At 30.3% G+C, this 14,954-nt stretch overlaps 1 protein-coding gene across 1 annotated transcript; it reads right to left on the reverse strand.

Annotated features, from left to right (window-relative positions):
* Positions 1–375: 375 nt before the first annotated feature.
* LOC126716574 (transcription factor MYB61-like) lies at positions 376–2,562 on the reverse strand. Its single transcript, XM_050417392.1, has 3 exons — positions 2,136–2,562; positions 1,896–2,025; positions 376–1,775 (listed from the first exon to the last, which is right to left on the reverse strand). Exons 1-3 carry the CDS (start codon positions 2,266–2,268, stop codon positions 716–718), a joined length of 1,323 nt encoding a protein of 440 aa, XP_050273349.1. The 5' UTR covers positions 2,269–2,562; the 3' UTR covers positions 376–715.
* Positions 2,563–14,954: the final 12,392 nt, after the last annotated feature.

Consider the following 14,954-nt stretch of genomic DNA (forward strand, 5'->3'; position numbering starts at 1 on the left):
AAAGGAAAACTATTATTTCTTGTCTTAAGCCATTGAGTCTTGAAGGGGTATAAGTGACTTAAAGACTGTCAAAGAGTGAAAACCATCTCTATCTGTAGGGAGACAGTGATAGACACCCATTTATGAAAAATGGTCCATTGAATTTTGCATTAGAAAAGAACATACGGAATTTTTTTTGTTTATTTTTCAATGTGAAAAGGATCATGACAGAAAGAGATTGATTATATTAAAGTGAAAATAAATCCAGGAATCAAAAGATATGGATATGTAGTAGAGAGTCACAATCACATTGGACTTCGATTTAAGAAGGAGAGCGCACAACCTTCATGAGTTTTTTTTTTTTTTTTTTTTTTCTTTTTTTTTGTGGGTACAAAATATATTAAGAGCTTTTTATTGTTGATAAATGAACTTACATCATGTGAATCCAAATTAAGGATATAAACAGAAGAGCCAGCAACAAGCCTTATTCAGTATCTCTACTGTGTTTAATGGAAAAAGCATATAACATAAGCTCAAATAAATCACAAATATTTTTGTAAAACAAAAGGCTAGAAAGATTTGTATCAGACACATTTACAACTCAAAAGAAAATGTCTATAGCACACACCAGTAACCAGAAAACCATCCTTCTCCAAGCTCCATCTCAAACTGAACTTTGTGACCCCTCTCCTCTCTTATATTAAGAGGGTGTCACAACTCGCATATTAAGTACATGCTAAAGGGTTTGTCCGAAAGCTACAGCAAGTCTCTGGAGATCCTTGGTATATATATCTGAAGCTGGCAAAGCCTGTTGATGCTGGTTATGATGCCAACTAGTACTTGACCCGTCTGTCATGAAGCCGGTTTCTGGTTTAATCTCACTGCACATAGGTTGAGAGATTTGATTCTGTAGTGCGGTTCCCATCAGAAATGGTGTATGGAGATATTCAGACCATTTGATGTCTTCAGTATCACCTTCTAAGGGATGAGCATGGTCTTTATCAGATTTTACATGATCTGTCAGTCCCCAAGAGAAAGCATGGTTCTCAAAGAAGTTACTGCTGCTTTGCAATTCCATACTACTACTGCTTCCATTGCTGTTGCTGCAGTTGTTACTGAAAGTACTACTTTCCCAGTTGTGTATTCCATTGACATCACCAGAGCCTAAGGAAGGATTGTTGTCTGAGGGAAGGCTTACAGAAGGTTTTACAATTGAGCTTGACATGGAATGGAGCATTGAGGAAGTCATACTAGAATTATAGTCAGAAATCATTTCAGAAGACCTGGAATTAGGATTGAAGCATAGAGAAGTATTGGGGTGTACAGAAAGCCTTATATCAGGCCCATAATTCAAGTGCTGAAAAGAGAAATACCCCACCAAATCAGAAGGCCTGCAACTGGTGCTTGAGGTTTCATGGGAAGTACCACTACCACCAAACCTATCTAGGAAGAATTCCTGTGTAGCTGGAGTGGTTGTCAAACTATTGTTGCTGCCACTGCTGTTTTCAAACTTTGAGCTTGAAGAAGCATCAAGTGTGTATCTTTCTGCAGCCATTGGAGGTGGCTTTGGATTTTTTGCCCCGATGAGATTTTGTTCATTGGATCCTATAGAGGTTTTCTCATTGCTTTTGTTGGTTGTTGGTAGCATGTCTTTTTCATTCTCAAGCTCAGAAAGTGGTTTGTGAGTGTTGGGGTCAATGCCTCTTTGCCTAAGCTTCTTCTTAAGGCAAGAATTCCATAAGTTTTTAATCTCATTATCAGTTCTTCCTGGTAACTGAGCTGCAATCTGAGACCACCTGGTGATTTATAATACATTTATGACAACATGAGTGATAATTCAAAATGTTAACAGTGTGAATAAAGAAGAAGAGTAACAGTAGTATCTGAACTGAACAGTAAGGGAAAGAAAAAACCACCTGTTGCCAAGAACTGCATGGAGTTCAATGATCAGATTCTCTTCCTGCTGAGAGAATGCTCCTCGCTTTAAATCAGGCCTCAGGTAGTTAATCCACCTTAACCTGCAGCTCTTGCCACACCTTTGCAAGCCTGACAATATATCCCACACAAAAGTAGAATGAGTTTTTTTAGTCCTTAAGATTCTTTGGTGTGCATCACATTGACAACCATATAAAGTATGTAACAAAGATAAACAGTACCTGCAAGTTTAGGGACAGAACTCCAACACCCATGTCCATGCTTGGTAATATAATTCAGAAGTTTCTCATCTTCCTCAGGAGACCACAGGCCTTTCCTTAGTTTCTGCTTGTAACAGCAAGATTGTCTCCCCATGTGGAGTCCAATCAATATCTTCAGTGCTGGAAAAAAACTTTTATAAAAGTGGAGCAAAGTTTTGTGCAGTGACAGTCCTTTCTGAATTGTCAGCAACAGGAGAGGAGGCTTAGAATATGAATTCTAGGAAATGGGAAGCTGGATTATGAGAAGAAAGAGAGAGAGAGAGAGAGATTAAGAAAATGAAATGGCAGGCTGGTAGGGAATCAAATTAATAGGAAGAGCCTCATAGAGAGAAGTCATACTCATATTCAAGAATCAAGAGGGTGATTGGAGATTTTGGTTTTGAATTTTATTATAAAGTCTATAAATAAAAGCTTTCCTGAGTTAGAATCCTCTCCATTTACTGCCTAGTATTACAAAGTGGGGTCCATCATGTATGGACGGTCCAGATGCCACTGGACACATCCAGTGGATTGAGAGGAGCATGGAGGAGAAGAAGAAGTTAGCTTAGCTCCAATAATTTGACTTGCGTGTGTCTCATCAAGGTTTGAGAATTTAAGACTTTGGCAGCACTGGTGGGGCATTTTCTTGACAGATATTTATTATTATTTTTGATTGGAAAAGATTTTATTTTATTTATTTATTTTAATAAAAAAAGGGACTTGAAATAGTTTTATATATGTATTGGAAGAACTTAACCAAGTCCAGACAAAAGAAGTTTGCTAAAACAATGAGGATTTTTATAACGGGAAACAATAAATTTGTAGTCTGTTTAAAGTTTTAAGCAATATACCCTTTTTCATCCTAGCTAGTCTATCCAGAGAATCCTAAAGTAAAAGTAGCCACAAGATTTTGACAAAGGAAAAATTTCTTGTACACAAGTAATAACCTTGTGACTAGATCAATCTGCAAATATAGTATACTGCATAAAATTGATGATAAGTTAAGGGCAACTATATTTTTTTTATTTAATTTATTTAAATGTGACAGAGAGTGGAATTTTCTGAACACTCCATTAGTAGTAGTATACTAGTACTCTCTGAATACTCCTTTCTTGACTAGCTTTTGTGTCAGGTTGCTTCTTCGGTTATATTGACCTTCTTTTACTTCAGCTTTTTCAGCAATTTCCCCAAAGCATGATCACTTTGAAAAGTTTCATAATTGGGTGCTATATATGAGCTATCCACATATAAATAAAAGGTTGTTTCTTTTTATTTAAACTCAAATACCACCAGCGCTCCAAATCATTCATGTTTTCCAATTTGAAATATTTCCCATTCTTTCTTTTTTAATGTCTATTTTTTTATATTGATTTTTTGACTTCATGAAAGTGGTATAGATAATTGTGTGAAATGCTAAAGCCAAAATAAATTAAAATGGTAAACTGGCATGCTCCTCTTATATCTACATATATAGGCCATTCACCATAATGTAGTTGTCCTTTCTTCATTTTAAGTATGCATTCTGAAAGTTGAATGGAGACAAACTAGGATGAATTATCACAAGTTTAGTGGTATACTCAACATGACAATATTAATTGCACGATGCCATTGATGGCTCTTATGAAAGTCTGAATTCATTGAACACATTTGTAGGATGAATTTCTTTTTCATATTTTATTCAAATTAATTAAACTAAAAATGAAAATCCAAATCCTTTTCTTCAGATCAAATTCTTCCATCCAAATGAATCCTATTGTCACTATTGCTACATAATCACATTATTGCACCACCAAACGGGTCATCAGCAAAAGCTTGTTTAGAGTTTTTTTAATTATTATAAAAATCAGTTTTTTATTGCCTGACTTGCTTTTCAATTCCCTCTTGTATCATTAGAACCAGATACTATAGTCACCGACTCAACATGGAAGGCCAGGGTTACACTTCTGAAATAAATTAAGTGATCCTTTGGATATATTTTATTTCCTATTGATTGTCAACATAGAAAAAGCCAAAGGTGACGATTAGGGTCTGTAATGTGTCTGACTCAAGAAAAAGTTGATAAACTTGAACTTAAAAAATAAACTAGCGAATTCTTTTTTATCGAAGATCTTCTACGTAAAGTTATATCAAAGTATTGTATTTACAAATTTATCATTTATTTATCTTCTTTTTTCCTTTAAATAAGTAAAATTACCATCTCTTTTTTCTTATGCTAGGTATAAGTGGTGCATGGCAATATGGCATACAAATATCCAAACTAGTAATGATTTCCTCAATATTTATTTATTTCCTTGAACACAATTAAACTCTAGAAAGAACCTTCACCTCCATAATAATACTAATTATCATTATTATAATAATAACAATAATTAAAAAAAAAATTCCTGGCTTTTGATGATAACCTGTCTCCTTGTTCTGACATTATTATGAAGCTTCGTCCTTGACCTTAGCAATATCCTAATTCAGCCATCCTATTGGAGTATTGAAACTTTAAAAAAAGAACTCAAGAGAAGATGCTTGTAATCTCCATACCTCATCATGTACTCGTAACCTTATCTTTATATATAGTACCATATATATGAGCTGTTCTGTGAAGTCAACCATTAATTGTTGAATGTTTATTCCTGTGTTCTTTGTTTCTTCATCTGTTACTAATATAATATGTTGGCATCAATATTTACTTTCAATCAATGGAGAAGTGGGTGTTTCAACAATTCATTTTAATGAAAAAAAATATATATATACTAATATGCACCGGATAGGATGTTGTTTTTGATAATATTAATTTATTTGTATTTTTTATTAATCTGTATTTGATGTCTTGGTTATAGGGAATGAATCTCTGTCATCAAATGATTAGGAAGTGTGAATATATGAATAGTTTAAAGTTAACTTGGTCCAAACTCCAACGAAAGACACATATTTTTCCTTTACTTTGGTCTGTACAGGTAGAGAATCCTGTCAAGGGGGTTTAGCGATGACCAAAATTACTTTTATCTTCAAGACACACTAATCATGGACCGGGTCTATGATAAGCGAGAATATATAATTATCTTATAATATAATACAATTTATGAATTTATTTTTTGAATTTATTAAAAATAATATATTATAATTAACTGTTTTTAAAATAAATATACCCACTTAATAAATAGGTATTTTAACAATTAACAATTTTTACTTAAAAAATATAATAAAAAAAATGATAGAAAAAAGAATGACATGCGGTGGTGCAACATGAGTTTACAAAATTAAATGTAACGTTTCCATTATCATATATAGTATGAATATATAAATAGTGTTGGATAGTTATACTAGTAGTCATATGGCTCAATACCATTGTCCAATTCTCCCCATAAAGGAGAACCCACATTCCATTCCCCTTTATTGTAAAAAATATATATATAATTATAGCCAAAGAATAGTAAGGACAAATCTAACCCAGAATCACTCATAGTTTTTGGTATGTATATGTCTCACAAATGGCTGAGCTGGATTCCTTTGAGGAGGCTTAATATTTCAGGAAATCCTTAACCGGAGGGACCCCCCCCCCCCCCCCTCCCCCAATTCCCCAAGTTTTTCTGTAGCAAGAAAGACACGTTGAATAGGATTTGCATAAGAAGGGCTGTGGGGTTTTGCCAATAAGAATATGTGATATTACTCCTTGTAGGTCCATGCCCTTGTAGCTCTTGGCTATTATTTAGATGATTAGATCCAAAGTACACTGACAAAAAGGAGGGAACCATTTGAGAGTAGAATAGAAAGGCTAAACTAAACGAAATGTGAGAGGTTTCCAAATTCATCTATTCCTAGGCTGTAATGACAATGTGACCTTTGTACACTGTAGGAGGTTTTCCCTTTGGATACATGCTGCATATTAGTGTCATTTGAGCCACAATAAACAGTTTTTGTTGGCTACTTCTAGGTTGAAATTTAAGATACAATCTGAACCCTGCCTAAAAGAAAAAAGTATAAGCAAGAAGATCACTTGTATGACTCTTTGGCATCAGACTGTATGGTTATGATTTGATTTCATAGAAATCTTCCATTAGGGGATTTTCCTTCAATTACTGCCAACACATATATTCTGCAGAAAGAAGCCTATGAGATTAAGTTTTTTATACCTTGTGCGGATTGTGAGCCATCTAGTGGCAGTTTTTGCTCACAGCTAGCACTACTATGGAAATTTTCATCATTCAAACAAGAGGGAATGATGACATCTAAGTAAAGTGAAGCCATGATTTGCAGCTTACAAAATGCTTATAAATATGTTGTTGATGGGAATTTGTGAATTGAAATTCATGAAGAGAAAGATTTGGAAGATATGATCAAAAAGTCATTTGAAAGGAAGGGAGACATAATCCATATGCCCTTGAAAAATGGAGATACCTCTTCCATTATCCTTAAAGCCATTTTTTTTTCCTAAGCTTATTCAAATATAGTCAACTAATTGACAAGAAAGAGCAACTGTTCCTTCATTTAACCGGAAAACACTTATTGCTTAGTCCTTTTTACTTAAATTATCTATTACTAAGAAATTTACCATTTTGCAGGTTATTGGAATAGGTCTTACCACCAATATGTAGTTCCTGTGTACAAACTTTGTGAATGGTTCTCTCAACCTACACTATCAGTTTTTGGCCTTGCCTAGTATAATTATTTCATCGTTTAAAAAACCACATATTCCTCATTAAAGGATCATGGTTATTGCAACTTGCAAAAGCAAAGTATGTTATGTGATCAATACAATGAAGACTTAATCTTAGTTAAATTTTTTTCCATCTCCTTTAAGCTCATGAAAGAGAATCTTCCTTAAGTAATTGTCTTAGTTTTGATGACTACGAAGTTCCATTACAACTATCAAAAAAGAGAACTTTTGGGAAACATCCCACATTGTTTTGCCTAGACAACTGAAACTAATAGGGTTCAAAAAAGTTTCATTTGAGATGACCCTAAATGTATCCTACTCAATTGGCCCATTAACACTAGTCAAAAACATAAGCACATGGATATTTCATAAGTTTTTGCTAATCACAACTAAGCTTAATTATCTTTGTCTTGTCAAAGCAATGAATGATGATGACAGAAACATGAGTGTCACTATCATGACTTTGCTTACCATATATGGAAGCTTAAGATCTCAATAACAATCATTATAAGTTAAAAAACCACTATTGATTCCCCCATTAACCCCCAGGGTTATTAATATATTAGGTTTGAAGCATCTGAGCATCTTAAAAAGAGTTCTAGCCTTGTGATGTTTGTAAAGTTGAAAATGAGAGGAAGGTCCAAATAACAGTGGAAATTGACTTCAAGAAGAAGGCAACATAATAAGAAGTTTTTTTTTAAAAAAAAAAACCAATTAAGTCCCTCAGCAAAAGCCTTAAACCCTTTAAACCCCATCAATTATCAAAAGCTTTGTCTGGTTGAAATGCTCCCCTTGTACCCCATCCTTGCATAATTACTTTTCTGCTTTTGCTTTATAGTGGGAAATGATAGTCAACTTTATTGCCACACTTACATCATTACTTTTAATTTTGGGAGAGAGTTTATGCCCCTAAATGGACTGTTTGAGATTCTAATGGGGGTTGCTGTCAGGGTTGAGCCTTCTCAATCAGTGTGAATTTAGAAGTAGTGTCAAGCTCTCATTGGCTCATGCTTAACAGATTTCGATTAAGGGTGTCTAATCAAATCCACAAAGGGAGAACATGCAAGAAAACTGGTGCTAACACTTTAATATCTAATCCATCACCCTTGGGCCAAGTAGATGGTCACTCTATAATTCAATTCCTTCGTTCACAACAACCCAAAATTTTGTGTCCCAAAACTACCCTTGACATACCATTTCCCATCATCATCTTCTAGTGTTGACTTAGTTATTGACCTTAATCAGAGGGCTTATTGGTCATGCCATTGTTTCCTTTTTCTGTACTATTTACATGCTAGTTTTTTAGATATTTTCTTTCCAACAAAGCCACAAGTTTGTTCTTGTACTCAACACTCGATTAAAAACTTAATTCTAGCAATGCCATCATTAGTACTGACAAAAAGTTTGCCCCGTTAAATGAACTTAAGGTGAGTGATAGAGATACAAACTACACAATTTCTCAAACAGATTCCTTATTGTACGTTAGAATTGTGGAAAAAGATTTAGCATATTGCTCAATGAATACTACTGTACAGAAGAGGCCTATCCTATATATAGACAGGACAATTCACCTAGTAGTACTAGTAGTAAAATTTAGTACAGTAGGAGTATAGTACTAGTAGTAAAATTTGGTACAGTAGTACAGTGGGTCTAAGAGTGGACTTGGCCTGATACAATGCACTAACATATGTGTTTCATGCCAATACTGCAATCTGAATTATTTGCAATGCCTTACAGGCCCTGTTGTTTTCCTTTTGTTTCCTGCTACAGTGCTTACTGCTAAGCATAGAAGAAGGACCGTGACATGGGTTGATTCATTGATTTTAAATTTCATCATCATCAAACTGACATAAGTATTGGCTTATGTACTCAAGTCAGCAGGACTAAAGTTTTGAATCTTTATCTAAAAAAATTAATGTTTTATTGATTCCATCAAAAGAAAGAACTGAAAAATAATATCTAGAACCCTGTGGAATAGTACATCATTCAGAGGTGTAGATCTCCCAACACTAGTCCTTCTTCTATATCAAAATTCCAGCTCATGCGGGCCTAAGTAATTAATGAACTTTGCAAGCTTTAGAAATAGTTTTTCTGTCACTAGCTAGAATGGTTGTAACATTTTCTCCTTGCAAAATTCTTTCTATAGTTCTAGTTTCATCATACAATGTGATCTCTTGAGTTGCCTTTATAGTGTTCATCGCGTCTTGATGTACCAAGAGTGTGTTCCAGAATCTTGATTAAGGCATAAATTCCATTTCCTGTACCTAATCGGATGTTATATGATCTATAGCAAACCCAACGCTTATAGCTGTTAAATTCTTTATACCCGGTTTTATATAGTAGAAGATTCAGAAACATTGACTCATTTATGCTAAAATGAAAGCAAGGAGCTGCTTTTATAGGTGACTAAGTTGGGCTTTTGTGACATTGACATGAAGTAGGTTAGAGTTCCTAGTGTATAAACATTCTTTTCTTACAAACTGCGTGTGAACGGAGAAATCCAGTTTAAGCGTGCATGTACATTCCCTTTGGTCTCTCTTTCTCTTCTTCTTTTTTTTTTTTTTTTTTTTTTTTTTTTTTTTTTTTTTTTTTTTTTGAGAATGCCTTTGGTCTCTCTTAGTTGTAAATACCATGCCATAATTCATAGGTAATTACTCTTTTGGTCTTTCTTGCATAAGTTATTACTCTTTTGGTGCTGAAAAAATGTTGAACAAAAGAAATTAGAACTTTTTTCTATTTTAAGTTCATTACTTAGTCATGAAAGGTACAAGTTTGATTCAATTTCTGCACCAAAAAAAAAAAAAAAAACTTGTCCACATGCACATAACTCAAGCAGTGAAGGAAAAAATCCCATAAAAGTTTGATTCCACATTTCATAATAAAACCAGGTTGTATCTTGTAAGAACAAAGGTAGCACAATTGTGATTAGTCTCATATGTATTCAAAAAAACTTACCAAGTACCCACAAAGTTGAAAATGGGTCAATTTTTCCTATATCACTTTACTTGTTTTGATATAAATTATTTTCACATTTTATAATGTTTACTATTTTGCAATAAAATAATTGGTCAAATGTAAAATTATTTGGGTCAAAGGAAAAACCACAGGCAAAAAACTGTAAAATGTTTTGCACATGAAAAAAGGGTAAAAACATTATTTTACACTTTCTTTTGTCAACCAAATAGGATTCAAAATAATTTCAACTAGTTGCATACCCGCGCGTTGTGCGTGATAATTTTTTTAGGATAGTCTCATTAAATATTTTATTAATACTATAATTTTAGTTATTAACCATTGGTTTTTCATTAGTTTTTAAGTTAATAAAAATCTTAATTTTTTACCTTTACACACACACACACACATATATATATATATATAGTGAATCTTTACACATACCTTTAAGAAAATTCTATATATTCCACTTTTTTGGATGCGTAAAATTATAAACTACTACTCTATAATGATAGTGGCTAATTAATTTTATATATATATATTTATATATATTTATATTTTTAGTGATCTCATTTGTAACATTTCTTACCATTATCATATATTTTACTAACTGATGATTTGCATAACAAAGACGATAAATAAGAGGTAGCATTGTTCATTAGATTTTTGAAAGTAATAGTATATGAAAATTATATATATATATATATATATATATATTATAAATAAGGTTAAATGAAATGTCAAAAAATGGATTTTTAAATTTTCTAACTTTATTTCTTATGTAATTTCTACTACTATCAGAGAACATCTCTTTTTTAGTTATGATTAATATGGTTTCCATAGTTAGAGTTTGATTAGTTTTAAATTTAAATTTAGTACTATGATTGTATTTAATTGTTGATTGTTGATTTAATTTTTTAAGTGAATTTAACGGTTTATGTTACTACACTGTAAAGTTTTTAATGTTCTCCACAAGATAATCTCTATTTTATTTTTTACTTCTTCTTACAACCTCTTTGTTTTCCAATTAACGATTACTAATTGAGGTTTGGGTTTTTTTTTTTTTTTTTTTTTTTTTTTTTTTTTTTTTTATCTACTCTTTATTACTTTGTATTGGTTTTTTTATACTCTCTCTCTCTCTCTCTCTCTCCATTGGCAACCTATCGTTTTCCAAAATTTGATGATGATTTTATGACATTAAATATGCATTATTAGTTTTTTTAAATTTAAATTTAGTGTTTCTAACTTGATTTGTTTTGTATTTCATTCTTCCTTTGATGCATTGGGTGTGAGAATGAGTGTTTCCCTAGCATTACTCAACTTAATGTGGACAATTGTATTTATTTAATTTAGGCAAAATATTATATCTAAAAATTTAAAATAAAAAAAGGAGTGGAAATATAAATAATTTAATGATATGTATGGGGGATGTGGCTGCATTTAAATGTTAAATAAAATGATATGAGAAAAAAATAAAAATAAAATACATACCAATAAACACTAACTTATCCAAATAATTCTTTGTAATATAATAATAGTACATTCTTATATACTATTTTTTATTATTTATAATGCAATATGATAATATTTAACAATCAAAGTCATAAAAAAAAATTAAAAAATAAAAACTTAAAACACAAAACTAAATCCCATCAACCAAAATAGAGTTCTAAAGAATACAAAACATTATCAAGCTAAAATAGAGATGCAAGAAAAATAAAAATAAAAATCCACCCAAAAATTGAGGGAGAAAGAGTGGGAAATAACCACTTTTTTGTGAGAGAAAATTATGTAAAGAATGGAAGAGTGGATGACAAATTTATACTAAGAGGATGATAATAAAAAGAAACAAAATAAATGAAGATAAAAGGAAAGAGGAAAAGTGATATCAAGGTAGAATGTTTGGGGAGATGAAAAGGTAAAGAGAATGAAAAAGGTTGGAGAGAGAGTGTAAATGTTCAAAAAAAATGAGTACAACTTGATGAATACAATTTTCTTTTATTTGAATTTAAGTAAAACATTAAATTTTTTATTTTTTTAAACAAAAAGAGAGAGAAAATATAAATAATTTAATGATAAGGAGGATGTGGTTGAATTTCAATATTGAGTAAAATAGAAGAGCAGAAAAAAAATAAGAAAAATTAAAAGATATAACAAAAAACACTAAATTATCCAAATAATGCTATGTAATGGAATACTATTTTATTTTTATCTACTCTCTTTAATTTTTTATAATGTAATCGGATAAAATTTAACAATCAAAGAGCAAAATAATAATAATAATAATAACTTAAAACACAAAACTAAATCATATTAAGCTAAATTAGAGTTCTTAAAAACACAAAAATTTATCAACCTAAAGCGGAGATGCAATAAAAAATAAAAATCCACCAAAACATTGAGAGAGAGAGAGAGAACTATGCAAAAAATGGAAAAGAATGACAAATTTATAGTAAGAGGGAAGGGATAAGAAGAGACAAATAAAGGAAGATGAATAGTTATATTAAAATAGAGGGTAGTAGGGAGATGAAAAGGTAAGGGAATAAGAAAGGTTGAAGAAAGTGTAAATATTTAATAAATAAGTGAATGTAAACAAAATTATAGGAAAATTGGAAATAAAAAAAGAAATATATATAGACGTTAAAACCAACAAAGATGAATATGTAAAAAAAAGGAATAAATAATAAATAATAATTATGTGATGAATGATATGGTGATCAGGTGGCGTAACAGGAGCTCAGCAGCAATAAATGTCACGCTTCAGCTTTTGGTAATAAATAGATATATAGATATAGATATAGATTGGAAATAAAAAAAAGAAATTTATATAGATGTTAAAACCGACAAAGATGAATATATAAAGTCAATAATTTATTTATATTTTTTTTTGTAAAAAAAAGGAATAAATAATAAATAACAATTATGTGGCAAATGACGTGGCACAATAGGAGTTCAACAACAATAAATACCACGCTTCAGCTTTTAGTAATAACTAATCGTGGACCCGTGCGTTGCGCATGAATTTTTTTATTTTTTTATTTTTTTATTTTTAAGGGAGGTCTCATTGTTATCATTATTTTGTAATTTGAACTAACTTAATGAAGAGAAATGCATTTCATAATCATGTTCATCACAAAATAATTTTTTATTATTGTAGAATTATTTTATTTAAATTTTGAAATCTTAATTCTACCATGGTTGACTAATTTGTACATCTCAAAGTCAATTATACACATTTTGCATGCTACATGTAAACCCTATTTTCCATAAGGTTGAAATAATGTGGGAAACATTTGATTCTATGGAAGTTAAAAACTAAAATTCTTATATCTTGTCTTAATGTTGCCTAAATAATGTTAAATGAAATGTCAAAAATGGGATTTTGAAAATTTCCATCTTTATTTCTTATATATTTCTATTATTATTGAAGAATATCTTCTTTTTAGTTTCGATAAGAAATATGGTTTTCCATATTAGAGTTTGATTAGTTTTAAATTTAAGTTTTGTATGATTGTATTTAATTATATCATTTAATTAAGTGAATGTAACAATTGATTTTATTGACATTCGTAAGATTATCTTTAATTAATTTTTTACTCCTTCTATCAAGCTCTTTGTTTTCCAAGTAACGGTTACTAATTGACGTTGGATTTCTTGATTATAATTCTAATGTACTAAATATGCATTGTAACGTTTATTTTTATTTTATTTTTTTCATTCCAATTTACTGCCATTAACTTAGTGTATCCATAACTATTAGTTTGTTTATGATATGTTTGGTATGATATTCTATTGTTGTTGTTGTTATTATTATTATTATTATTATAAATTTAGTGTTTCTAAAATAGCATTTGTTTTGTATTCCATTCTTCTATTGATGCATTCTAGCATTTCATGGGAGGACTTTCTAAGAACAATTTTTATTTATTTGAATTTAAGTAAAATATTTTATGTTTAATTTTTTAAATAAAAAAATGATAGAAACTATAAATAATTTAATAATATGAAGGATATGGCTGAATTTAAATTTTGAAATAAATAAGATGAAAGGAAAAATAGTAAAAATGAAATGTATATCGATAAACACCAAATTATTCTGAAGAATACAAAAAAAGATAACAACTTGAAACACAAAAATAAATTGTATCAACCCCTTAGAATTCTGAAGAATACAAAAATCCATTAACCTAAAGTAGAGATGCAAGAAAAAAAAATCCACAAAAACTCAAAAAAAAAAATACATATATATATATATATATGTGTGTGTGTGTGTGTGTGTGTGTGTGAGAGAGAGAGAGAGAGAGAGAGATAGAGAGAGAGAATTAAGCATAGAATGGGAGAGGGAATAAAAAAGAAGGCATAATAAATGTAGATAAATGGCAAGATGAATAGTGATATTAAGGTAAAGAGTAGTGTAGAGATGAAAAAGTAAAAAGAATGAAAAAGGTTAGAGAAAGTGTAAAAATAAGTTGAGAATTTAATAATAAAAAGAATAGTTTAAAAAAAGAAAAATATGATATTTTGATTGTAATATAATAGATTTTTTATTTCACTTTAAACATTAAAAAAATTATAGGAAAATTTGGAAAGAAAAAGGATAATAGCACAGTCGCTAACATGACTACAATGGAGCATAGTAAAAATAAATGCTACAATTGATTTTATTACACTATAAAGTTTTTAATGTCCTCCGTAAGGTCATCTCTATTTTATTTTATTTTTACTCCTCCTGTCATGTACTCGTCGGCCTCTTTATTTTCTAAATAACAGTTACAAATTGACGTTTAATTTCTTTTAATTTTCTTTCTCTCTCTACACTTTATTACCTATAAATCTCTCTCTTTTTGTTTATTCGTTGGCATCCTATTGTTTCCCCAAATTTGATAATAATTCTAATGCACTAAATATGCATTGTAATATTTATTTATTTATTTATTTATTTTTTCATTCCATTTGGCTGCCATTAAATTAGTATAGCCATCACTATTGGTTTTTTCATGTTATGTTTGGTTTGATATTCTATTATTATTATTTTTTTTAATTTAGTGTTTCTAAATTGGTATTAGTTTTGTATTTCATTTTTCCATTGTAAGATTTCGTGGGAAGACTTTATAAGAACAATTTTTATTTATTTGAATTTAAGTAAAATATTATGTGTTTAATTTTTTTTTAAATGAGACAAAATATAAATAATTTAATGA

This window comes from Quercus robur, chromosome 3 (genome assembly GCF_932294415.1).
Source record: "Quercus robur chromosome 3, dhQueRobu3.1, whole genome shotgun sequence".
Lineage (NCBI taxonomy): Eukaryota > Viridiplantae > Streptophyta > Magnoliopsida > Fagales > Fagaceae > Quercus > Quercus robur.

Coding starts and splice junctions, on each gene's coding strand:
- LOC126716574 (XM_050417392.1), bottom strand. CDS start 2,268: ATGGGGAGACAATCTTGCTGTTACAAGCAGAAACTAAGGAAAGGCCTG. Junction 2,026..2,135: donor TTCTGTCCCTAAACTTGCAG/GTACTGTTTATC, acceptor ATATATTGTCAG/GCTTGCAAAGGTGTGGCAAG. Junction 1,776..1,895: donor CATGCAGTTCTTGGCAACAG/GTGGTTTTTTCT, acceptor ATAAATCACCAG/GTGGTCTCAGATTGCAGCTC.